Source organism: Notolepis coatsorum (assembly GCF_963971535.1).
Source record: "Notolepis coatsorum genome assembly, chromosome: 13".
Lineage (NCBI taxonomy): Eukaryota > Metazoa > Chordata > Actinopteri > Aulopiformes > Paralepididae > Notolepis > Notolepis coatsorum.
Genome location: NC_140177.1, coordinates 66,199,871 through 66,225,578, shown reverse-complemented (window position 1 = coordinate 66,225,578; position 25,708 = coordinate 66,199,871). Strand labels below are relative to the sequence as shown.

Sequence of the window (25,708 nt, the reverse complement as noted above, 5' to 3'; positions counted from 1 at the left end):
GCGCGGACTGATGACGACATCAACTCGACTCTCGAGACATTCGCAGCAGCAAAACAAGTCTATTAATAGCCTGTCCATCGGCGCCGGGCATAAAAAGTTAATTAAACTTGACAGACATTATATCGACGATAATTATCGATATAGAGTTATATGAAAATAATTTTATAATTTTCTTTTTTATTTCTCTTGTTTTTTGGGGTTATCTCCCACAAACCTGAACGTTATTGGCATAAAACAGAACACAGTATGGCGGCTACGTGGCGTAGTGGGCAAGGCGCTCGCCACGAAATCTGGAGACGCTGGGCTTGCCTGTTCGAGCCCAGCGCTCCACATTTGCTTTCAGTTTAGCTGGTCGTCCGTACTAATACACATTGGCCGTATTAGAGGGTGGGAAACTGATGGGTGGGGATCGGGCGTTGTGGACAGCGACTCCTACAGGTCGGTTGGTGCGCCTGCGCAGTAGAATCAGGAAGTGTCGGGGGCAGCGTGAGCCTCCCACGCGTTACTCCTCGCCACTGAGAGATCGAGCTGCGCAGGTGAAAAGATGCGACTGCTGTTACCTCAAGTACCGGAGCGGACTTGTGCTATGTATGACTTAGTCCACATTGCAGCCGGCTTGTGGGAGGCAAGAAACAGCGTTCGTGACAGGGGAGGGTTGAATTGGATGATACGAAATTGGGATGGGAGAAAATATAGAAAATGGGAGAAAAAGTGGATAAAAAAAAAAACAGAACACAGTTAGTTTCTCTATATTCTAATGATTTTTTTCTTTTTCTTTTATGGATGGAAGAGCCGCACATTGACGGGCAAAGAGCCGCATGCGGCTCGCGAGCCGCGGGTTGGCCACCCCTGCTTTAGAGCGTTGTGCTTTTAACAACACGTCACGCAATTCGCTGTGGCGTCCAAAGTAGTGTTGTCAAAAATATCGATTCTGAATATTTAAAATGGTTTCAATACTCATGTCCCGCAATATCGATATTTAATTATTCATTAAAAAAATATATATATTTGTATAAGGAAGTTGCATTGTTCATTTCAATACCTGTAATAGTACAGTAGTCCACACACACGCATGTGCATTCAGTTAAGTTGGAATATGACAGTAATACAAACAGTTCAGTTTGTCAGGTACATGCAACACATATTACAGTGTTTGTTTACATCTGTCTGCTTGAGAAAATACCATGTTCTGCAATAAAAATGATTGAAGTGAGATGAACAGACTGAACTTTATTGTATTAGATAAAACATGTTGACAAAGTTTTACTTTACAGTTGAAAAAAGGTAATAAATTAAATTTGATTAAAAAAAGAAAAAAAAGTATGTCATATATGTTATGATGAATTGAAAATGGGGGACCCTGATGTAAACAAGACAAAAGTCTTTCTCTGGTCTGCATCCCCTTAACAATTGTGTGTATTGAGCTGTACTGTATCCATTCTGCAATCTGTTAATACAATTAGCAATCAATCAAATTAACTTTACTTAATTTTTTATTTATTTTTTTATCTTTTCCCCCCTCCTTTTTCCTCCGATTTTCTCCCATCCCAATGTTAGTCGTTATGCCAATTCCCAATCCCCTTCCTGGTCGCTGTGCACTTACCCCCCACAGTCGGTCTGGGAGAGTGGAGGCTACCACGACCACGTGCTTCCTCCGACACACGTCCAGCCAATCAACCGCTTCTTTTCACCTGGCAGCGCGGATTCTCACTGAGAGGGCGTAGCGTGTGGAAGGATCACACTATCCCACTTAGATCCTATCCGCGCTTAGCAGGCGCCCCGACCGAACTGTAGGAGTCGCTGTTTACAACGACCCGGACCCACCCCGCCAGCTTCTCCCACCCTCTAATACTGCCAATTGTATTAGTGTGAACGGCCAGCCAAGCTGGTGACAACCCCGGAGCTGTGAGCTGGATTCGAACAGGCGAATCCAGCCGCTCCGGGGTTGGTGACGAACACAATCTCCGTTACGCCACCTGACCGCCAACTTTACTTAATTTCTAAGATTATATCATTTAGTTATTTTTATATGTGTGATCTAAAGATAAACAAAGGGTTTTAAAAGTGTTATATTTATCTTCTCTTATAGTACCAGAGAGAAGCTGAGGAGAATCAACCAGCAACAAAAGCGAAATTTATTCAAAAGAAAAATATATATTTATCTTTTTCTTCTTCTTTTTTTTACATTTTAAGATTGAACCTTTTTCCCTGTGGTATCGAAAATGGTATCGAATATCGATACTTTTCAAGGTATCATATCGAAGTTCAAAATTCCAGTATCGTGACAACACAACACTAGTCCAAAGTAGGGCTGGGCGATATATAACGATAACGATAATTATCGCGATATATTTTAATAATCGATATCAAAAAAATATATATATCGAAAAAAAACAATATCGAATTTATATATATATATATATTTTTTTGTGACCTGCAACAGGGCAGTTTTAACACCAGAGACAGTGGACAGACTTGTCTTTCTTGCCTGCAACTTAAAGTAATGGCTTTGCTTGTCCAAATGACAATACTGACCAAATTGATTTATTTTTCTCTTGTCCATTTATTTTGTTTGTTTTCTAATTTAAAATACAGTTTGAAACCGTCTGTACACAGTAGGCTATGTGTGCTAGCAGAGCTAGACTCCAGTCACGAGTCACGGTGCACATGTGCGGTGGTTTGTCCACCAAAAAAGCGCCAAAAGATCTAGCATAACTTCAACTCCCCTGGAGCCACAGCCAGCAGAGAAGCCGGGTTACTTTCGTGACTGAGAACTGGAGTGTGAGGGGGGGATGTAACACTAACGACAAAGAATTGCTGCAAAATAAACATACATCTGTTGTTAAAAAAAAATTAAAACGTATAAATTTAGATAATTATCGATATCGAGTGATATAACATTATCATATCGTTATCGCGATATCATTTGCCATATCGCCCAGCCCTAGTCCAAAGTGTTATGGAATTCCAGGCCTGGACTTTTTTTGGTCAAAAATCAAGCACTTTAGCTTCAAGGACCTTGTGCGAACCCTGTCTGTGTGTAAATTAAATGACAGTTGGGAGATTTATACCTGGAAAGGCAGTGGAGTGAAAAGACTGACGACAAGGTCCTTGCGGTGGAGACCAAAAAGCACCAGAGGTCACGTCTAATGTCCTGCTAATGAAACCCGTCCTTGGGCGCCTTCACTGCTACGTGTGGACATTCATTTCCCACTCTCACCGTGATAACTGCCGAACGACCACCCACATAAGACTCGAGATGCGCAAAAATCAAAGGTCGTATAATGTAGCCTAGTTTCTGGAGAAGGTCGGTAAAAGCAACAGCCACACATATCCTTAGTTAGGCACAGGACACTGACCGCTTAATAGCTTCGGGCACCGGTACCACCATCACATCCCCCCGCCACACCTCACGGTCATATCACGCTAGTTCTAGAAGGGTTCTCCCTCGGATCCGCATCGATCTCTCCTCCTCCTCACCCGATTTCACATTTCTCCCCATTTATAAGCCTCTTCCCAGTCCACATCACTCCTACTGCCGTGCACATCGAAGGTGTTTACTTCGAAGCTCTTACCATCTTGTTTTTATTTGTTTTAATGTCGTTTTATATGCGATAATGATCTGTATGCTGCCTTCTTGGCCAGGGCCCACTTGAAAAAGAGGTGGAAATATCAATGTGATTACCCTGGTTAAATAAAGGATACAAAAATAAGAAAATAAACTGGAAGTCTCAAGCGCTTTTTCCCCCCTTTCTAATATCTACAGCACCTTGCAGTCATCTCTGTGGCAGCGTTTGAAGCTTGTTGTCCTCTGGCGTTAAAGAGGTGCACCATAAACTCTCTACAGAAGGACTACATGACAGTCAATGGAGAATGCTGGAAATTAATTCCCCAGAAATACCTCCTATTGACCGATTTAAAACATATAAATAACTCTCATCCTTGAGCCTGCACCAAAGCACAGGCTGACCGGCCCTATAGTTAGAGAGATATTGCGCAGACTCACACACACGCCACTAGGGCTGTCACAGAATATTCTATATATATATATATATATATATATATTTTAAAATACATTTGAAAATTAATATTAGATTGTGAAAAGAAAAAACAGCCCCCGGCTGGCTTCCTCTCAACTTGGGCCTGAATGCGCTGCATGACAGACAGGAGACACGCAACTAGGGCTGACCTTCGAAGCTTTTTTTGGCAATCGAAGCTTCGGGGCCGAGCTTCGATTTTAATTCGAAGCTTCGAGAAAGAAAAAAAATTATTTTATTTTGTATCTTATGTTGTGGGACTTGTACAGCACTTGGTAAACTTTGTTGTTTTTAAATGTGCTCTATAAATAAAGTGGATTGGATTAATGAATTAAGTAGCCCCTTTCGTGACCGTGGCGCAGCCAACAAGGTTTCACTCGGCTGCACTGCCTGGGTGCAGTGGGGCTGCTCTCACAGCCAACGACATGACATTACATAATTGTGTTGAAACCTTCGTCTATCAAGCAAACCATTATATAAATATTTATATGTACTACTGCTGAATGATGTTTTTGAGTGTGCAGTACATCCACAGCTAAAGAGATTGGTTTTATCGGGTATCACAGTGGCTAAAAAGCTGATAGCATCACGATGGTTCCAACCGGAAAAAATGTGCCGAAAGGTCTGGATTATTACATATCTCGATGTGATCCATCAAGAAATATCTACAGCAAGAATTTTGGGTCTCAATGAATCCAAAATGACATTGTGGTTAGAAGTGGTGGAGAAAATAAAAGCTAGCATATAATGGTAATGTCTGGTTAGGAGCGAGGGAAAATGGATGGATTATCCAATGGGGGGTCCGGAAGGGGGGGGTACGAGCTGGAGCATATGTGTGTAGGTTTTTAGATAACAGGTATTAGGGGTATATCCTGTATAAGACATTGGTATAAATGGTAATTTCGTTGGATATACACTGTATATTAATGCTTGTGTATCTTATCGTGTGTTGTCATGTTTGTTTATATGTGTGTTAAAAAAAAAAAAAAAAAAAATTATATGTAGTTGATAGAGACAAAGGCAGAATTCGACTTAATTAAGCACGTTTTATTAAGACATATTTGTATATGGGTCGGGACACAAAAGCAGCACAATGAACACAAATCTGTCCGACAGTCTTAAATAACAAACGGCATTGCTTCGCTTCTTCGTCGACATGTCTGCTGCACATGTCCTTGTTGTTTTCAACACAGATAATCTCCACGTGCTTGTTGTAGAGAGGTGGAGTCGAGGCGCCGCTTACTTACGTATCATTGGAATGGAGGCGGGAAGGCGCCGCTTACTTTCGTTTCATTGGAATGGAGGCTCAAGATTGGAGGCAAAAAAATAATAAAAGAAAATTTAAAAATACAAACACGCAACGTCACTTTCATTGATTTGAAGAACAACAACAACAGCATGGCGTGATGAGAGTTCAGATCCCAACTCTGTGGCGAAGACAGTGATTTGTACTCTTGAGCTCTAAAAGCCCCGTTTGGAAATACTTTAGATTTTGATCAACTTGTGGAACCTCGAGAAAGGGTTGTATGCAAGCTATGTAAACTACAGCTGGCCTACCTTCTTTTTTTATGCCAACGCTATTTTGGGAGTTTGGGAGCGTTAACACCAGGGTTTCCGTTAGAATTTCTTTTTGCAGGTCTGAGTGTCCGGTAGATTTCAATCTACCGGACAAATGGGATCAATTCCGGTCAGAGTTTATTGAGCTTAAAAACAATTGATAGGCCTATATAAAGAATGACATCATCAAGGCATTTATAATATTTTAACTTAAAACTAGGCTACTTTTGCGTATACAGTCATTAATATATTCCAAATAAAATAAGTCCCTCGAGACTTCGTGCTGCTTCCGACTTGAGGTGTCGGTGGGCAGTCTGCCCGACATTAAACAGCAGTCTGTTATAATCACATTTTTATGAGCTAACGAATTCAGTTATATTGGACATTTGTATTAATTATATCAAGCGAAGAACTGAGAAATTTGGCAGAGAGAGACGGCAACATTATTGTGGGTTTGCGTGATGACTCCACCTCCCAACGACTTGGTGCTGGTCATAATGTCCTGTGAAAATAATTCCCTCTAAGCACAATTTGATTATTTGAATTGTATTAAAATAGACTAAAATTAAATAGCCTATGCAATGAACGAAACAATCATTACATTTGTTTCATCGTTGCTTCACCAAGCAGCCGGTCTAATAATGACACTGCTGTGTCAGCGCGAGCTGGCTGTTAGATTTACGTGAAGCATGGAGCTGCAGACCGACAGAGCAGCGGTGTTTTTAGGTCCGGTCCGGTCTGGGCTCAGCAGCGCCGCCCACCCAACAGCTGAATTGCCAATGGCTGGATTGGAGTACTGCATTCTATGGGGCTGCAGATGGATGCTTCTCACAAATCTAGGAGCAGCAAGCTCGCGCTGACACAGCGGTGTCATTATTAGACCGGCTGCTTGGTGAAGCAACGATGAAACAAATGTAATGATTGTTTCGTTCATCGCATAGGCTATTTCATTTTAGTCTATTTTAATACAATTCAAATAATCTAATTGTGCTTAGAGGGAATTATTTTCACCGGACATTATGACCGGAGAGATTAAATATGTCGGACTTCAACAGATTTTGCCGGTCAAATACCGGTAATTACCGGCTAACGGAAACGCTAGTTAACACATTGACTGCCGTTCACATAGATCTACGTTTCTGTCACGATATTTATTTTATTATCTATCGTCATTCATAATTCAGCGGGGCACCTTGTGCATACTGTTCTGAGTGGCAGACGGTATTATACCGCCCTCTAACGCCTTCCGGCATTATTACACCCTGTTAGAAACGGGTTCGTTTTTTTTCTATACCGAGCTGCGGCATGGGGGCGGGTCCTAAACACTACGGCAAAACACACGCTTGTAGGGATGGTTTGGACTACTGACCCCGCCCGCCCGTTGAAGTGCAATGCCCAATAACGTCGGAGGCACGATCGCTGTGGATAACTGGAATGGCGATGAGATTATTGGATTCTTTTTTTGCATTACTTCAGAGACCAGATAAGGACACCATATATGAAAGCTTGCGTTGATCTGATATTTATTTCTACTGCGATTGAAGCTATATGTGATTGTGTCTGGCTGTTCTGCCGTTGGGTTGTAGGAGGGGGGGGCCGCCGGTCTAAATCACATTGCATGCGTGCACGACAAAGTATAATAGTGATGATCTAGCGTTGATTTCAGGAAGATCCGATAATCAGGCGAAAAAAGACAACGTGTTTATTGAATTACACAAAAACTGTGTTTTCGTATCTTTTCCCTGGAATTGCTCAGAAGCGGCCGGACTATGTTCATATTCAACACGGTATAAAATGGAAATGTACGGATGAAAAAATATTCTGTTTTTTTGCACGTTGACCAGAAGCAGCTCAATGAGACTCGAGGGCGTTATTAGACCCATAGCTATACTATAAAATATAAGTTTAGCTCTACAAACTACAACTACGTTTACATGGGTTTAATGGGCGGCACGGAAGTGGTCACTTCCCGGAAGGGGCGTGGCACTCAATGTGTTAAGAATGTAAGCCTACTTTTAGCCTACTGTTCAGTTTTTAGCACGTTATTGTAAAGCATCCCTCAGAGTAAAACTTCTAGATATTGAATAATGAATAGACAGAAGTGTAGGACCCTAATCAGGGCTCTCGCTAACCTTTTTCCCAAGGAGCACATGTGCTCCTAAATGAAAAAATGTAGGAGCACACAAAAATATTTAGGAGCACAGTGAAAATATTTCAAGTAAGTTATTTTTTTTTTTTATAAAAAAAAAATTAGACACTGGCATTACCACCAGGGCCATCAGTAGAGGGGACTGTAAGGTGCCTTTTCGGTATAGGGCTGCAACTAATGACTATTTTGGTAGTCGACTAATTCTTTTTTCGATTAGTCGACTAATCAAAAAACAATTGAGTCCTGTCCAGCACCCTTACCCAGACGGAGATGAGGGCCCCCCCCCCTTGGGTTTTGAGATATTTTACACACAACTTGGCACGTTGTTTTTCCCACACTGGGACTCACATTCCAATCTAGAAACAAACTACAACCATTAGGCTGTAAATCAAATGGTCCAATATGATTTATTGAGTGAGAGGAAATAGACATTGCAGGGTTGTCCAAATATGACAGAAACAACCATGGGGTCCAGATTCTGGGCTAATTTCAATCTTAACCACCAGTAAAATAGTCAGGGGGAGGACAATAATGTGGCAACACATGACCCTTGTACATTCAATGTGGTATTAATTAGTTTAATCATTAGTTTGTCAACTTTGGGGGCACCTGAAGCGTTCATGGTTATTCAGCTGTATTTTAGACTGCAAGGTAAAATAGACCTACAATTGTAGCCCCTCAAGGTAAAACATGGTAGACCTACCATTGTGGCTCATCAACTAAAACCTCTCCAGGAACTACTCTAGATCCATTTTCACCTTGATTGGTCCAGTAAACAGTGCATGCAGCAAAGACAGCATGGCAGAAGTCTAGCGTATTGCACACTAGGCTGTCAAAGTCATTGGGGCAGGACGAATCCAATCCATTCCACCCCGAGAATTAGGCTACCAATTGCTTCAGCAATGGTCTCATTTGTTTACTTGTACCACCAAGGTATCACAACCACTATAACCATGATATATTTAGTTGAAATTGTAATTGTTAGTTGTAATAGAACAATTTCTGTTACTGTTGTATATACTGTTTAATATAAGGTCCAGTATCTTTCTGATCAGTGATCTGACAACTAGGCTGTTATTATTAAATCGAGTAATAAAAAAGTGTTTGACTAAGAAAATGATCGTTAGGTTAATCAATAAAAGAAATGTGTGCAGCCAAGGTAACAGCTACAGTGCATCAAGGTAGTGGCTACAGTGCATCAAGGTAGTGGCTACAGTACATCAATGTAGTGACTACAGTGCATCAAGGTAGTGGCTACAGTACAGGGGTGTTTCACATGCTTGTCTGAGTGACATCCTCAAGATATTTCAGAAATAATGTGCAAAATCAGACTTAACACATTGTGCGCCAAAAACGAGTATACTCGTTATTGCCCGCCATGCGTTGTGCGCCAGAATCGAGTTAACCTGTTTTTGGGATCAATATTTTTTTGCCATGGCATTTATAATTCATCCAGCCTCCCTCTGCTGCTGCAGCTGGACCCTGTTCTGATATTGCAACCAGGGTTCGAAATTAACGGGGGCTTGGGGCATAATGCCCTTGAAAATGGACAAAATGCCCTCGAAAATCAGTTAAAGGGGGCACTTAATGCCCCCGACAGTTTACTAATTATATATATATTTATCCGGTAATGGAGCGTCTGTATCGTACGGTTCAGATGACGCGCAAATAAAAAAAATCATTTGGCGGAGCCGGTGTTCTGCACTGGCTGCAGGCAGCAGCAGCAGCACTGTAGCCAGCCAGGTGCTAGTCAGTTTGTGTAAAAATGGCACGCACAATATAAATCAATCTTCATTACGACTTTAAAAACATAGCCATTAACATTACATAGGCCTACACACATCTTGCCATAGCAGTTCGTAAACACAACGCACGTTTTAACTATGGTAGCCCGACGCAGCCCGCAAGCTAATACTGTACAGTCAATGAAATGTCACCGTAGCTACTGTAGCAGAGGAGGAAATGGGAGTCTGAGAGGCGGGGTGTTTAAAGACAATGATAGGCGTTTATTCAACATCCAAGAAGGCTAACATACAACTGTGTTTTATTAACTCCAACCGGGACTATTGCCGCTTTCCCACTGCATGCCATCACCTCCTAACGTTACCGGAGCTGATAATAACATTGCTGAAGGTGCGTGACACTAAAATGTCCGTGGGGACCCGGCGCCAACCCATAGATAGTTCCAACTCACCGAATTGCGTAATCCACCACAGATGCACTCAATATTTAAATAATGTTAGTCTAAATAAATGTAGACAGAAACATAATAATTTCAAGCAGAAAACGAATCTTTCCATTAAGAACTGACAATCAGGGAATTTAAACATGGTTGACATTGTTTTTGTGTGTTTATATTAATTAAAGAAAGGAAAGTCTAGTGCTGGCTGAGCATATTGTTTGTTTGCACTAAGTTAATACTTTGACAAATGTAGCCTATATTTTTCAGTCGGTTCGGTCTTTGTGTGCCAAACATTATTTAAGGCTGTAAACACTGTAAACCTTTTATTTTTAATAAATGAGAAGCATGTTTAGATTTGAGTGTTAAATTTTTTTTAATAAAGATTAACGTATATCGAACTGAAAACCGTGACCCCAAAATCGTGATACGAACCAAACCGTCCATTTTGTGAACCGTCCCACCCCTACCGTTTATCATAAAAATTCAGTGCCCCCGAAATACAAAAAAAAGCCCCCGAAAATCAATTAAGGGGGGCAAAAAAAGCCCTTGAAAAAAAATGTTAATTTCTAACCCTGATTGCAACGCCTCAATACCGCCGCCTGGTGGATGTCAGGCGAGTTACAAACCGGAAGTGGCGCTCGGTGCATCTGGGAGAATCCTCCGGCAGTAATATCTTGTAGCGTGGATCTAGATACACACTTGAGTGCATTGGGATCGCTTTCGAAACGCAATAATCAATATGATTTGGGCATTTATTGCGTCATACAAACGTCAAATAATTGGAATATTTTTCGTCCAGTCTCATCGGCGAACAGTAAGAGGAATCTAACGTTATTTTCAGCCCGATTGTTTATTCATTTCACGGCAATCCATCTGATCAACCCATAGTAAAAGAAGACGCTACTGACGATCAAGGAATTATAAACGACCCCCCGCCCCCTTTCCTTCACGCATTATGAAGCATAATGTATACCGATCATATACATTTGAATTTTTTAATATAGCGTGTATAGGAAAGAAACACCAATCGATAATCTATCATATGCGTCAGGGCCTATAACTAGCGTTTTAGGAATTACTGCAGAAAACCTTAAAAACATACTTATATTCACGACGGTATTAACACGAGAATGTATGAATGAAAAAATATAACGTTTCCACATCGGGAACGATAAGATACCCGATGTTGAATGGGCCATAGTAATGTCGATATAGCTATAATATTTAAAAAGTTATAGCCCTGCAAAGAAGGTAAACATCTCCATAGGGTTACATCACTGGCAGACTGGGCCCAGGCGAAGCAGCGCCTCTACCACCTGAGACAGTTAAGGAAGTTCAGAGTATCTGGGAAGATACTCCAGTCCTTCTACTCCGGAGCTGTAGAGAGCATCTTGACTAGAAACATCACTGCCTGGTATGGAAACAGCACGGCACAGGACAAGAAGGCCCTACAGAGAGTGGTGCGCTCAGCCGAGTGTACCACAGGTATTGCACTACCACCCCTGCAGGTTCTATATAACAAGAGGTGCAAATCCAGAGCCTGCAGAATAATGAAAGACCCTCACCACCCCAACAATAGCCTGTTCAAGCTGCTGCGGTCAGGCAGACGCCTGCGAACCCCAGCTACTAGGACAGAGAGACTTCGGCTCAGCTTCTTCCCCCAGGCCATCAGAGCCTTGAACACTGAACTCTCCACACACACAAGCACACATGAGCACACACACACACGCTCACACACTAGCAGCCACTTTAACATGAGCACACACACACTCATGCTGCACACGCTCACACTTATGGTCACTTTACAAAAGGAAAGGTCACTTTAAGAATAGTATATTATAACTTGAGATTGTATAATATAGCATTGTATAGCAGTGTAAATAAAGACCCAGTGCCTCATCCGTAGATAACAGTGTATTGCACTATCACAGGACCTAGCATGTCCTACCATGCTCTGTAAAAACTCATGTACATATACCGATATGCCCTACTTTGATTACTTGTATTATTGCACAATGTCGTTCTATTGGATTCTTATTATATTATTATTATTGTATTATGCACAATAGTTGTGGGCAAGACCCCCCGCATTTCACTGTATACTTGTATGCCGTGACAAATAAAACTCTTGACTTGACTTGAATGCATGGCGGACAATGTGTTAATGTCAATTAGAACAGAAAGAATGCTCGACATGATTCACAATGTGGGAAAAAAGGCTGCCAATTGATAACACAGATAAGGCGACAAACCACATACCAATAAATTGCCCAGTGCCACGCATTAATTACCCAAAGCAAGTTGGGACAACCCCCCTGGCATTTACAACCACACAAAACACATCAAGTAATCATTCCTCCACCATACCAGTCACGCAGCCCATGTGTTCTTCGGTGAGAGCAAGCACCACCGGCTTCTCCCGGGCGGAGCTCTCGGCGTCCCTCCTCCCTCTCACCCCGAGGCTGCCTTCCTGGCTGTCGGCAGAGTAACCGTTCAGATGCTCGTCTGCGGGGGAAGAACGGATGCAAATGATGAGGGGAAAGGAATTTGCCTCTGGCTGCGTGTGCCACCAAAATGTCTTTTTTTTGGGGTTTTGTTTTTTTAAGTGGCATTTAGTAATCCCGGTTTGTGCAGAATGTATATAACCGAAACCAGAATGCATTAATGTGCTTCTTATGCTGTGTTCTCACAGGGATACAGTAGATGGCAAACCGGATTACAGTAAAGGTGGGCATGGCCAGCGGAGAAGGCTGACACTTTAACGTGTGCCTTAAAAAGGCCTTATGTCATCTTCCACAAACAGAAATACAACCGCATGCGACACGAATAAAACATGGCAGATCTGGACAATGAGTAGAGGTGGGTGGGAATCCAGATTCAATCTTCCAATATTAAAAAGCGATCATCGATTTTTTGATGTATTCAACTTTCTCATGACCTTAGAACTACAAATTGTTAGCTTGCTAAATAGTACAGCTGTCAAGATTAGCCAAGCAGAAAGACTCGCACAATACATGTTTTTTAACACAAAGGAAATCTAGAATCTAAACCGTATCAAATTGTCTGGATAATCGTGATGAATTGAGAATAGATTTTAAATCAAATAGTGTCCCCAAGAATCGAAAGATTCCCACCCCTAACAACAAGAATCTAATAATTTTGGTGAAACACCTACAATTATATGAGCAGCAGAGAATTAAATCTTACTGACATTTTGTAAGAAAGCCCGACATATGGACCATTAGCACAGAGCTGGCCAGAATACCAGGTAATAAGGAAGGTTTGTTAAGCTATAAATTATTGCCCTTGAAGATAACTTAAAGGAACGAGCCAACATTATGGGAAATGCGCAATTGGAGTAGCAATTGGTATCTATCTTCTTGTCCGACTCTGGAGAAGACGGTAAGTGTATTTCCCATAATGTTCCTTTGCGTTTGCTGTGGTAAACAATACCATGTAGCAACTAGGGCTGCAACTAATGACTAATTTGGTAGTAGACTAATCTGTCGATTATTTTTTCGATTAGTCGACTAATCGAAAACCAATTATGTAAAAAAAAAAAAAAAAAAAAAAAAAAGGATATCATTTTTTTTAAACTACCTATCTTTGTGAAAGTGGCTTCTCAGCTCTGGTCCAGCTGAAGACAGAGCAGAGGAACAGATTGGACATTGAGCATGACCTCAGAGTTGCTTGTCTACCATCACCCCAGACTTTGAGACTCTTGTCAGGACCAAACAACAACATCATAACATGATGATCCCATAGCAAATTAAAATAATGACTCATGAAACATTTGAATTTGGATCTTTAAGCCACTTTAAATGAAAATGTATTTGAAGAACAATACAGCAATCACTCATAACAAGATAAATAAATTAAATAATACAAATTAAAGTGGAAGTGTACTTTAAATAACTAAAAAAATAATAATAAAAAAAGAAATAACTAGCAGCATCTGCCCCCAGCACCGCGGCTGATGGGGCTGTAACTTGGTCCAGGACCAGGAGGGTGACGTGGAACAGCTGTAAGGGGAGAGGGGGATGAGTCAGATCAGACAGACTTCTAGGTCTTTTGTTTGCTGTGTGTGAGAGGAGTCCGTGTGTGTGTGTGTGTGTCTTACTCTGATCGCTGTGTGAGTGAGAGGAGTGTGTGTACTGTGTAATTTGTGTGTGTGTCTTACTCTGATCGCTGTGTGAGTGAGAGGTGTGTACTGTGTAATTTGTGTATGTGTGTGTGTCTTACTCTGATCGCTGTGTGTGAGAGAGGAGTGTGAATGTGTGTGTGTCTTACTCTGATCGCTGTGTGTGAGTGAGAGGAGTGTGTATGTGTGTGTGTCTTACTCTGATCGCTGTGTGTGAGTGAGAGGAGTGTGTATGTGTGTGTCTTACTCTGATCGCTGTGTGTGAGTGAGAGGAGTGCGTGTGTAATGCATTGTGTGTCTAGTCTGATCATCATCTCCTGCAGGGGAACAATGTTTTCAATGTCCAAAATTTGCTATGGGATCATCATGTTATGATGTTGTCTGGAACCCTGAGAAGCCAATCTCACAAAGATAGGTAGTGCACAAAAAAAAAAAAAAAAAAATTAAATAACGTTTTTTTTTAATGACTAATCGACGCAACAATTTCTCGTCAACGATTTTTTATAATCGACGTCGTCGATTATGTCGTTGCAGCCCTAGTAGCAACATCACCATAGCAACCTGTCATCATGCCTTTCCTTTGCTCTGTTATTCCCCTCTTCCTTTTCCACAAACGCTATTACTAAGGTCGCTTTCACATATAGTTTTGGTGGACTCGGTGCCAGCGTTTCCGTTAGCCGGTAATTACCGGTATTTGACCGGCAAAATCTGTTGAAGTCCGACATATTTAATCTCTCCGGTCTTAATGTCCGGTGAAAATAATTCCCTGAGTCTAAGCACAATTTGATTATTTGAATTGTATTAAAATAGGCTAAAATTAAATAGCCTATGCGATGAACGAAACAATCATTACATTTGTTTCATCGTTGCTTCTAATAATGACAACGACGTTGTCAGCGAGAGCTTAGTGCTGGGTGTGCGAACTTTTGTGAAGCTGCAGAGCCGGAGCAGCAGCAGCACAATGCAGTACTCCAGCAGTACTCCAATTCAGCCATTTTCAATTCAATGTTGGGTGGGGGGCGCTGCTGTGCGGTCCCCAGAAAAGAGCCAATAACAGCTGAATCTGCTGCTCTGCATCGACATACTCTCGCAAATAAGTCATTGGGAGGTGGAGAGAGAGAGAGTCGTCACGCAAACCCACGATAATGTTGCCGTCTCTCTCTGTCAAATTTCTCAGTTCTTCGCTTGATATAATTAATACAAATGTCCAATATAACGGAATTCGTTAGCTCATAAAAATGTGATTATAACAGACTGTTGTTTATTAATGTCGGGCGACTGCCCACAGACACCTATTTGATTTAAAGTCGGCAGCAGCACGAGTCTCGGGACTTATTTTATTTGGAATATAATGACTTTATACGCAAAAGTAGCCTAGTTTTAAGTAAAAATATTATAAATCTACATGCCTTGATGATGTCATTCTTTTGTTTTGTTGTCATTCTTTTGCCTATCAATTGTTTTTAAGCTCAATAAACTCGGACCGGAATTTCTCTCATTTGACCGGTAGATTGAAATCTACCGGACACTGAGGCCGGCAACAATTTTTTCTACCGGAAACCCTGCTCGGTGCGGTTCTGGTGGTGAAGTTGCAACATTGTTGCATTCATTTGGTTCGCCTGCGTTCACATAGCAATCTGTCAGGCGCACCAAACTATCTGAACAATGTCACGCGGTCGAAAAGGGCGCTCGTCTATTGGACAGTGGAAATGTGTGTGTGGCTGCGAGCCCGTGTGTGCGCGCGTGTGTGTGTGTGTCTGTGTGTGGACTGCAAGCTCTGTCTGACTCCAGATCAGCAGAGTATATATATATATAATAATAACAATATAATAAGCCGTGTTTTTTCTTCCTTCTTCCCAAGATGCACAGTTAGATATATAGATAGATAGATAGATAGATAGAGAGATAGATGCAGTGTGCTTGTTTTGCATTGAATGCTGCGAGCAGTGGTAATAAATAAGCACTTCCTATATTTGGTTCGTGTTTGGTCCGATGAAGCGAACCGAGACCTATGTTTTCAGGCGGACCAGAGTTCGCCTGTTTGGTCCGGCAGACCGAGTTCGACCGCATTCACACAAACCCGAAAAACCGGACTATCGAATTCTGGTCCGATAATCCGGACCAAACAGCCCCTGTGTGAAAGCGACCTAACATTTGCGTCTACCGTATCCCATGTGAACGTGACGTTAGCCACAAAGGTCCTCTCACCTCTCTCAGACCCGCTGAATCTCTCGTCTTCATCGTCATCTTCTTCATCTTCAGAGTACGGCGCTCCCCGGTATTCCTTGGCCCTCCTCCGCTTGCTCGCATACAGGCTGTACCTCTGCCACCTCCTGGCCCGCCTGTGGCCCAAAGTCCCGACCCACTGGGCCCGCTGGCGCCAGGTCTTCCAATGCTGGGTCAGCCGGAAACGCAGGCCCACGCCGGACCGCAACCGGTGCCAGCGCATCAGCCTCCTCTGCACCCGTAAGCCGTTGAACCGGGACCGGATCGGGAGTCTCGACCTCGGCGAGTCCCCCGCCTCGGCCCGGGGGTCGATTTCGACACCGTCGTCGTCGATGTTGACGTCATCGTCCTCTTCTTCATTGTGTTGTGGTCCGTGGTGTTGGTGCGGCTGGGGGAGTTGGTTTGACGACTGGGAGGGGAACTCGGGCACCTCCCACTCCACCTCCGCCTCGTCTTCCGCTTCATCTTCTTCCTCCTCCTCTTCCTCTTCCCAGCCCTCGCCTTCAAAATCCTCCTCGTCTACCTCGGTCTCCGCCTCCTCGTCGCGGATCGGCTCGATCCCTCCCATCCCTTCCTCTTCGTCTTCGTCCACATACTCGCCTATCCAGACCTTCTCTTTCTGCCCCAGTTTGAGGTGCATGGGGCTGGGCACGCTGTGTCCCGAGGCTGGGTCTATGAGATGGTCTCCAGGGAGCCCTCCTAGACAAGAAAGATCTGATAAATGAACGACCTTGTATGTATGTGTATGTAACAAACTAATTCTGGTGGGATTAAAGGGGCACTTTAATTATTTTGCACATAATCTCACATAAAAAAATATCAAAACAGTATTGCACACGTTAAATTAGTTTGATAGTTATTGAGAGTAAATTAGTTTGAACACGGCCACCAGTGATGTAATCGGGGGCCTTGAATCCTTGTGTTACAGCTCAATGAAATGAGAAGGTAGCAGACAAAGTATTTCATGGTGCTGTAATTGACACAACACAAGGATTTGATGTACCCGATGATATGACTGGTGGCCAAACTCTAAACAGATTTACTCTCAATATCTCAAATGAGTGTGTAAAAATGTTTAGAGTTTGAATGAACACATTGGACACCATCAGAATTGCCCAAAAGGTTGCCCTACGGCTCACTGCCCCAAGATGATTGACAGTTATACAGATAGAACCAAGTATGGTTGGGGAGTTATACAGATAGAACAAAGTACAGTCATCATCTATGATGACATTAAAATGTTATCATTCTAATCAAATACACTCCTTTTTAAATGGACGATGGAGATTGGATGAGAAACGAATTTTTTTTAATGAAGTATCGCCGTGACAAAAAATAAAATAAATCAGGGCATCAAGAAGAAGTGTAATTTCCATCAAGTATCTAATTGAGGAAGAAGAGATCCCACCTCCTCCACTATCCTCCTGGCCCACAGCGGTGAGGCCCAGGTCCCCCTGCCAGCGGTTCTGGGCCAGGCTGCCGCTGTCTCTCATTGTCCACGGGCACCCCACAACCTGCGCCAGCTCGTCGCCTGAAACCAAGTAACAAAGAGTGGTAACTGGGGGACGCCGGAAAACAAATGTTAGTAAAAATAATTAACTGCTGATACCAAGCGGAATGCAATACAACTTTTTCCGATATCATCCCAATAGCCATCGAATCCATCGCTTTTACTGAAAGGGTAATGACTGAGCTTGTTAGTTTGGAGTGACTCATTGGACAAAATGGAGATGTAATCCATTTTTCTCCATTAGAGAGATCCTGATGCCCTGTTTTAGCCTGGTATCGACTTGATAACCAAAACAGACCTAGTTTTAAACCAGAAGAGAAAACGTTGATTGTCATATCCAACTGATTACCAAGGAAGAATCTATTTCAACCGAACTTAATTAGGTTTATAGCTTATACAACTTCATAGTGACAATATGATGTGCAACTGGTGGGCAATGTTGACAGGGCATTGTCTCAGAAGTTGAGAGGTGATCATCCTGCAAATCCATGTCGTTTGCTGTGTGAGTGCAACCAAGCAGCCGCTACTACTCCCTTTTCCAACAAATAATGTGATTTTACTGAGTAGCAGTGAATGTCTATTGTGATTACTGTGGAAATACAACACAAGGGGGCAAGTCCACTAGCTAGTGAGCTAACGTTGTTGGACTGGATACAATCGGAAATGATATTCACAATAAAAAAAACAAGTAGCTGGTGGGCTGGAGTAGTTACTTCCACACAATAAACGATGACAGAAGTATAACAATTAAACACACAGTAGTGTCTAATTCTCCTGTTGCCATGATGTGCAACCGGATTCACGTTCACAAGGTGGCCGAGTGTATTTACTGGAGATCATTTTTCAGAGGGGGTTTGCAAAACGGCACTGCAACGTGGAATATGACACAATTGATACACGATCACCTAACGACATCGACACCCTTAGCCTATAAAGAAAATATATCACGTGCATTTGTGTGCTTTGTGAAAATCGGACGGTCGTTAATAAGAGAAATCGCGTCCCCTGCGGGAAATAGTCGCAGCCCGACTGGGTTCAGACACGGCCAGCAGAAGAAGCAGCATGCGGCTAACACATCATCACAGGCTAACGGGACGCTCAGATGCCTACCGGTGAACGTGTAGCTGGCGTTTAGGATTTAGTTACGGTACATTTGCGTTAATAGGTAGTGACAAGTGTTAACGGTGTGTCGACGGAGCCATGTTGCATCAAAGTCAGTTGCAAATTATACAAAAAAAAAACGCTGGGGTTCATTGTGTTAGCTCACCGCAGCTACTTAGCCGGATGCTAACCGCTGACGCTAGCTGGCTAGCCGCCGTTAGAGCGACAACAAAAACACAACGGCTCGTCGGCCCGCTGTGTTGCATTTATCTCACAAGGGGGTTTTGCAGTTTCACACTTACCGTTAACCTGCAGTTTTATACGACTGTGTTTCCGATACAAAAATAAAATGTCGGGCGTGTTTTCTTTTAATCTATAAGCCCAATTCTATAGAGGCATCGAAACCAAAACAGACGCTAGAGCTAATTATTTCTGCTGAAGCTCTTCATTGAATTGAACGCAGGCAGGTGGACGTCAGTGATGCGGCCCCAGATGTCACCTCCTCCGTAACGCTCATCTCTTTCCGGTCTTCCGGTTCGAAGAAAATCACAACAGTTTTTTATTTATTTTTTTGCAGAAAGGGCCGCTCGCTAGAGACACGTGAATGTGCAGCACCGTGAATAGGAGATATTCCACTTCATTTCGAAGCGGCGTGTGGAAGATAATATTAAGGGACGGGGGGTAGAGCGCCGAATCAGTAAAAAAAAAAAAAAAAAATTGTGCGTAGCCTATGTTTGCGAAGACGCTCTCTGATTGGCTAGCCGCGTACAGCGAAGACCCTCTCTGATTGGTTTAGCGCCGAAGGGTCTCTTCTGCATATTCAACTACAGTTGATATGTTGTTCCCTAACCTTAACCCTAACCTTAACCCTAACTCTAAGCATAACCCACTTCGAAAGAGGACCAAAGCATAACCACTTTGAAGCAGAGAATATATATGTACAAGGCGGAAGAGACCCTTCGGCGTTAAACCAATCAGAGAGGGTCTTCGCTGTACGCGGCTAGCCAATCAGAGAGCGTCTTCGCAAACATAGGCTCCGGAAAAGAATCACGCGCTCGGTCATATTTGTGAACCGCAACAAGTTCGTCGCACGGCGATTGCGTCACGTGTATGAAAAACACTACTCCAGAACTGGGGGAGAAGTCAAACAGAGAGAGGTGCTACTTCCATGCTTTTCTGTTCTTTATTTACACCGCCGTCACATTTTAATCAACTTGCTGTTCTGGACGTGGATGCATTTAAGTCAGTGGTACGAGTTGGTGTGGAGGTTCGCGAAACTGTAGGTAACGTTGACGCTTCATCATTGATTGATTGATTGAAAAGTTTATTAACAGATTGTAGAATGGGTACAGTACAGTACAGCTCAATACATACAATTGTTAAGAGGATGCAGACCTGAGAAAGACTTTCGTCTTGTTTCCATCAGGGTCCCCCATTTTCAATTCATCATATGACACACACAGATAGACAGTACTGCTACATCTATACATTTATGACATACCAGATTTTCAAATACAGTACTGTTTGTGATACTAAAAAAATCCAGAAAAAGAGTGTATATACATTTGACATAGAAACTGTGCATTGGGGAGGTTGGGTAGGTGGGGTGGGGCTGTACATTGGAGGTGGGGGGGGGGGGGGGGGACACTGTACATTGGAATACTGACATACATTTGACATAGAAACTGTACATTGGAGGAGGTTGGGTAGGTGGGGTGGGGTTGGGTGGGGCTGTACATTGGAATACTGACAAAGCCATGCTTGGTCTTTATTGTACAACTGGGTTAGGACATTTGTAGGGGCCAGTTTTGAATTGCAGTCTCCCGTAGGTGTTCTTTGAGAGTGTTTTTGAACGAACGAAACGAACGAACGAAACGAACGAACGAAACCTTACAGTTTTATGACACTTGATTATCAAGTTTCTTTATTAGTTGTTGTCATACAGAAATACAGAATACTTTGCATGAAATGTTTCTTTCTGTTTTGCTCCTGAGAGCTAGTGTGCTAGATAATAACAAGATAGTATAAAATAAGTATAATAAGTATAAAATATAAGTCAAGTACGTAAACAAGTGTAAACAACAAAATTGTTCAGTGTATCTATACAGTATGTACAGCTGGTCACAACTTGAACCTTAGGTGGGTTCATTTGTGTGTTCGAGGTTAATGTGACAGTCGCAAGTTGTTATTGTTGTATTTGATTTTCTAGATACAATTCCAGTGTTTATGCGTCTAGTGTAAAGTGATATGATGTAATGGGGTTTCTATCAGAGACTGAACCTTGATCTCACTCTGCTGTCATGATAAAAGGTAGATTTGACTGGCGGTCAGTGATGCTCTCTGCCTCTCTATGCTCTTGATTGTGTCCCGTAATTGTTGCTCAGCATTTTCAGGTCTTTGCATTTTGTATTTGCTGTGTAGCTATGGAAAGAGTTGGGCTAGTAAGCTTTAGGAGTATTAATGGGTTGACAAGTAGAGGTCTCAAATGTCATATTTACACAGCCTATCCTTCCTGTTCTTCGTTTCCTACCAGAATAGCGCAAGAAGAAGCTTGTAAATGTTGGGATTATTCTCCCTGACAGAAAGTGGATGTACCAGTTCTGAAAAACATGACAAAACACAACTTTTGTTTTTATTATTAGTCAATGCTGGGCTTTTCTAGCCAGAAAAGACTGCCTGAAAATGTCAGTGTTCATATTCTAAATGATAATGTAGGACAATTTTTGTTCATTATTCTCTCAATTGCAGAAGGAACAAAGTGCCTTATTGTCATCTATAATGAGCGTCCTGGGCTGCTCTGAAGAGAAATATGAGCAGAATGCAAAGACAGGCCATGCAGTACCAGATCTCCCCAGTGGACCACTGGACATGTACAGGGAAAGAGCCTCCTTCAACTGGAAGGATATGGTCATGTTCTTTGAGGGAGAGGACATTCTGGCATTCAAGGTAGGAACACTATCATGAAATTATAATGGCAACTTTATATTTGAGAGGTAGCCATTAGGCCAAGATAATTACAGTGTAAACATAACCAATTAAAAATAAGATTATAGAATAAAGGCTTTTTATATTCTCAGAGTTGGACTGTTCTTCTTTGGATCATTTGGACTGATAAGTAGGCCTATGTGTGTTTACACTCAGGGAAATATCCAGTTTAGATTAGAGATTAGTTTCAATGTATTGTCATTGCACAAGCACAAGTGCAATGAAATTAAGTTGGCATCTAACCACAGTGCAAAGGAGCAGTGCATTGTAGTATACAGTATAACATTATAGGAATTTATAATAAAACACGATATTTGTGCCCTAATGATAAGGATAATCGCTCAATGAAGAAACTCAATCCCCTTACCAAACATCAGTGCTTCATCTGGTGCAACACTGCTCTGCAGTGCTTTCCGGTCCGAGGCAGAGCCAGTTGTTTGGTCTATGACTACCTATATGATACCTGCATTCAAAGAGCACCTGTCCATTTGACACAGAGGGAACCACTGCAGTGTTCCATTCCTGTTGCACTTAATATAACATTTTGAAATGAAACCCTTCCTTTTAAATAAATAACTCCTTTCTTTTTATTTGTGTGCACCATCCCATCAGCAATATGTGTTCACAACGTTGGAGAATGATCCTCTCTTCGCCCGTCAGCCTGGAGAGGACATTCCCATGGAGAAGATGAGAGAGCTCACCTTTCTCAGGTGACACACACACAAATGCTCACATCTCCAGACAACACACACTGCCAAACAATGTTTCACAAATGCACATATCTGCAGACAAACACATACACACCATTGTTGACATGCAAATGGTCATTTCTGATAACAGAAGCTAATCATTTACATTTAGTGATTTAGCTGATGCTTTTATCTAAAGCAACTTACAAGTTCCGTACGACAAGTCAGCAGGAAGGGTACAACTCTTTCAGCTGAGTAACAATGTGTCACATAAATACATACTTATCATATCGATATATCACATGTTATGTTTAAATATATACCTGAAAACGGTTGTTGTGAACCCCAACACACTCAGCCTGTGCATTTCCAGCACAAGTCCTGGCAGGAGGAAAGAGTAACTCAAAACGTTTTCCAAGTAAATAATATGTATTAAATAAAAGGGGAATGGAACCCATAAATGGGCATAATGGAAGGGAGAACAAAACAGGAATATACCACAACACAAGGCAAGGGGTAAACACTGTAACCTCACACTATAGGGGAAAATAAGGGGGAAACTAACCAAACACAAGAAACACAGATGTCAAAGGACACAGGCTACTAAGACTAGAAGTGTGAACACACAGTCGCACAACAGTGGCATAAGGCCCTGAATGTTTGTTGGATCTCAGGTTTTATCCACCCGCCCCTTAACACTTTGGTTGCCACTTGTTAACGTGGTAAATCCTGTTGAATGCCTTGCAGTCAACATTGTCGAGACGGATTGTTTTTTAATTGGTTCATTTCCGTTTTATAGCATTTTGAAAAGTCCTCGTTTTTCAGGAAAATATATAGATTCCGTGATAAACGCCCTTTACTGGAATATTCTGGCATACACAAAAAACTGTCATTTTTTGGCCTATTTATGAATAGTTTTCAAATAAACGCTAGATTATCGATAGTATATGTGTACTTATGCACGCTATAGAAGTGATCTGAAAAATATATTCTCATTTCCTGATCAACACACACACACACACAGAACTAGGCAAAATCTGCATATGGCTCGCCGATAACAAACTATCATTACACATGGGCAAAACAGAGTCCATTCTCTTCGGTTCAAATAACAAACTCAGCAAGACCGACGGCTTCTCAGTTATAGTGGGTGACAATATTGTCACAAGGAAAGATGAAATTACATACCTGGGTTCCATCCTAGAGGCTAATCTTTCCTGTGATAAAATGGCATCCAATGTAATCAAAAAAGTCAACGAACTCGATTCTTGTACCGGATCTCCTCTCTGGTAAACAAGAATACCCTGAAGACTCTGGCAGGCGCACTCATTCAAGGGTACTACGACTATGCTTGCACCTCATGGTACCAAAGCACCTCAAAGGCACTAAAAACCAAATTACAAACATCTCAAAACAAACTAGTCAGACTACTGCTTGACCTGACTCCTAGAACCCACCTCACCCCTACCCACTTTGACAACCTAGGATGGCTTAGAGTAGACGACAGAATACAGCAACTTGCAATGGGCCTGGTCTACAAGATAACACTACACGACCAAGGTACCCATGTACATGTCAAAATACTTCCCAAAGGTCAGTGAATACCACGATCACAACACCAGAGGGAGCTCCACAAATCATGTTAAACCCAGATTCGGCTCAAACAAGGGACTAAACACGTTTCGCAATTATGCCACATCAATGTGGAACGCCCTACCCAAAGCTGTAAAGGAATGTGAATCACTACCCACTTTCAAAAACACTCTCAAAGAACACCTACGGGAGACTGCAATTCGAAACTGGCCCCTACAAATGTCCTGACCCAGTTGTACAGTAAATGACCAAGTATGGCTTTGTCAGTATTCCAATGTACAGTGTGCAGTGTCCCCCACCCACCCCCTACCCAACCCCCCCCCCCCCCCCCCCCACCTCCAATGTACAGTCCCCCCCCACCCAACCCCACCCCACCTACCCAACCTCCTCCAATGTACAGTTTCTACGTCAAATGTATATACACTCTTTTCTGGACACTTTTTGTATCACAAACAGTACTGTATTTGCAAATCTGGTATGTCATAAATGTATAGATGTAGCAGTACTGTCTATCTGTATGTCGTGTGTGTCATATATGTTATGATGAATTGAAAATGGGGGACCCTGATGTAAACAAGACGAAAGTCTTTCTCTGGTCTGCATCCCCTTAACAATTGTATGTATTGAGCTGTACTGTACCCATTCTGCAATCTGTTAATAAAGTTTTCAATCAATCAATCAATCAATCAATCAATCAATCAAAACACACATACGTATGGCACACGCTGATATAATAGGTCAAAACAGATCCGATTACCCCAAGACTGGTAAATTAAATTGCTTACCTCAGATCAGATGTTATCCAAAAAGATTATTCCAATTCCTGATCGCCATTCCAAATATCGATCGCGTTTATTGATTCTGCGTTGGGTACTGTAAATATATATTCCACACGTTTTCCGCCTCGGCAATCAACTTGGGTCTCTTCAGATGCCTCGCCCGAGAAGTAACATGAGGAGGCTGGACCCCCCCCCCCCCCCCCCCATCAGTCTAAACCAATGGGGTGCAGTTACACAGGGAGAGACGATAGGGGGCGGTATTTTCCCAATTGAGCTCAGAGAGAGTCTGCAACACTAGCGTGAGGCTCGATTGATGAAATATGAATTCAAATCGATAATAAAAAAAAATACAACAAACAAACCCTATATGTCGTTGGTGGCACTCAACTGGCGGCATGAACTAACGACAAATCGCGTCCGTGGCACTCAAAGTGTTAACACTTTGAGTGCCACGGACGACAATCTCGTTTTTAACACTTTGGGTGCCGGAAAACGCTTAAACACGTCATTCCCGGCCATGCTCAAGTTGCCGAAGACGCTTTACAGTGTCTTTGATATCAATATTTCAAAAATCTGGGATCGGATTCATATGTCCCCTCCGCTGGCCTGAGATCCACCAGGAGGACCCACTGAGCTCTCTGGCGGTTCAGGAGCGCCATCTGGTGGCCGATCGGCGCAATCGCTTAACAGGAAGTGCCGTAGAGGTTGTGCTGGACAGCCGTATTACTTCCGGGCACTCGCTAATAGGTCCCGGGACTC

At 42.4% G+C, this 25,708-nt stretch overlaps 2 protein-coding genes across 3 annotated transcripts in view; one reads left to right on the top strand and one right to left on the bottom strand.

Moving 5' to 3' along the window:
• The window catches only part of senp3b (SUMO specific peptidase 3b), a 70,861-nt gene extending 51,475 nt beyond the window's left edge, over positions 1–19,386 (bottom strand). The window contains exons 1-4 of the mRNA XM_084327344.1: positions 19,206–19,386; positions 17,701–17,823; positions 16,275–16,991; positions 12,293–12,430 (exon numbers count right to left, since the gene is read on the bottom strand). Coding sequence (XP_084183470.1) covers positions 12,293–12,430; positions 16,275–16,991; positions 17,701–17,785 — 940 coding nt within the window. The 5' untranslated portion in view covers positions 17,786–17,823; positions 19,206–19,386. The remainder of the gene's footprint in view (positions 1–12,292; positions 12,431–16,274; positions 16,992–17,700; positions 17,824–19,205) is intronic.
• Positions 19,387–20,049: 663 nt separating this feature from the next.
• acox3 (acyl-CoA oxidase 3, pristanoyl) overlaps positions 20,050–25,708 on the top strand; it is a 255,528-nt gene continuing 249,869 nt past the window's right edge. The window contains exons 1-3 of one of the 2 annotated variants that reach the window (XM_084327106.1): positions 20,050–20,186; positions 21,652–21,849; positions 22,501–22,598. In XM_084327106.1, the coding sequence (XP_084183232.1) occupies positions 21,682–21,849; positions 22,501–22,598 (266 nt within the window). In that variant the 5' untranslated portion in view covers positions 20,050–20,186; positions 21,652–21,681. The remainder of the gene's footprint in view (positions 20,187–21,651; positions 21,850–22,500; positions 22,599–25,708) is intronic. The other variant, XM_084327105.1, reaches the window with a different exon arrangement.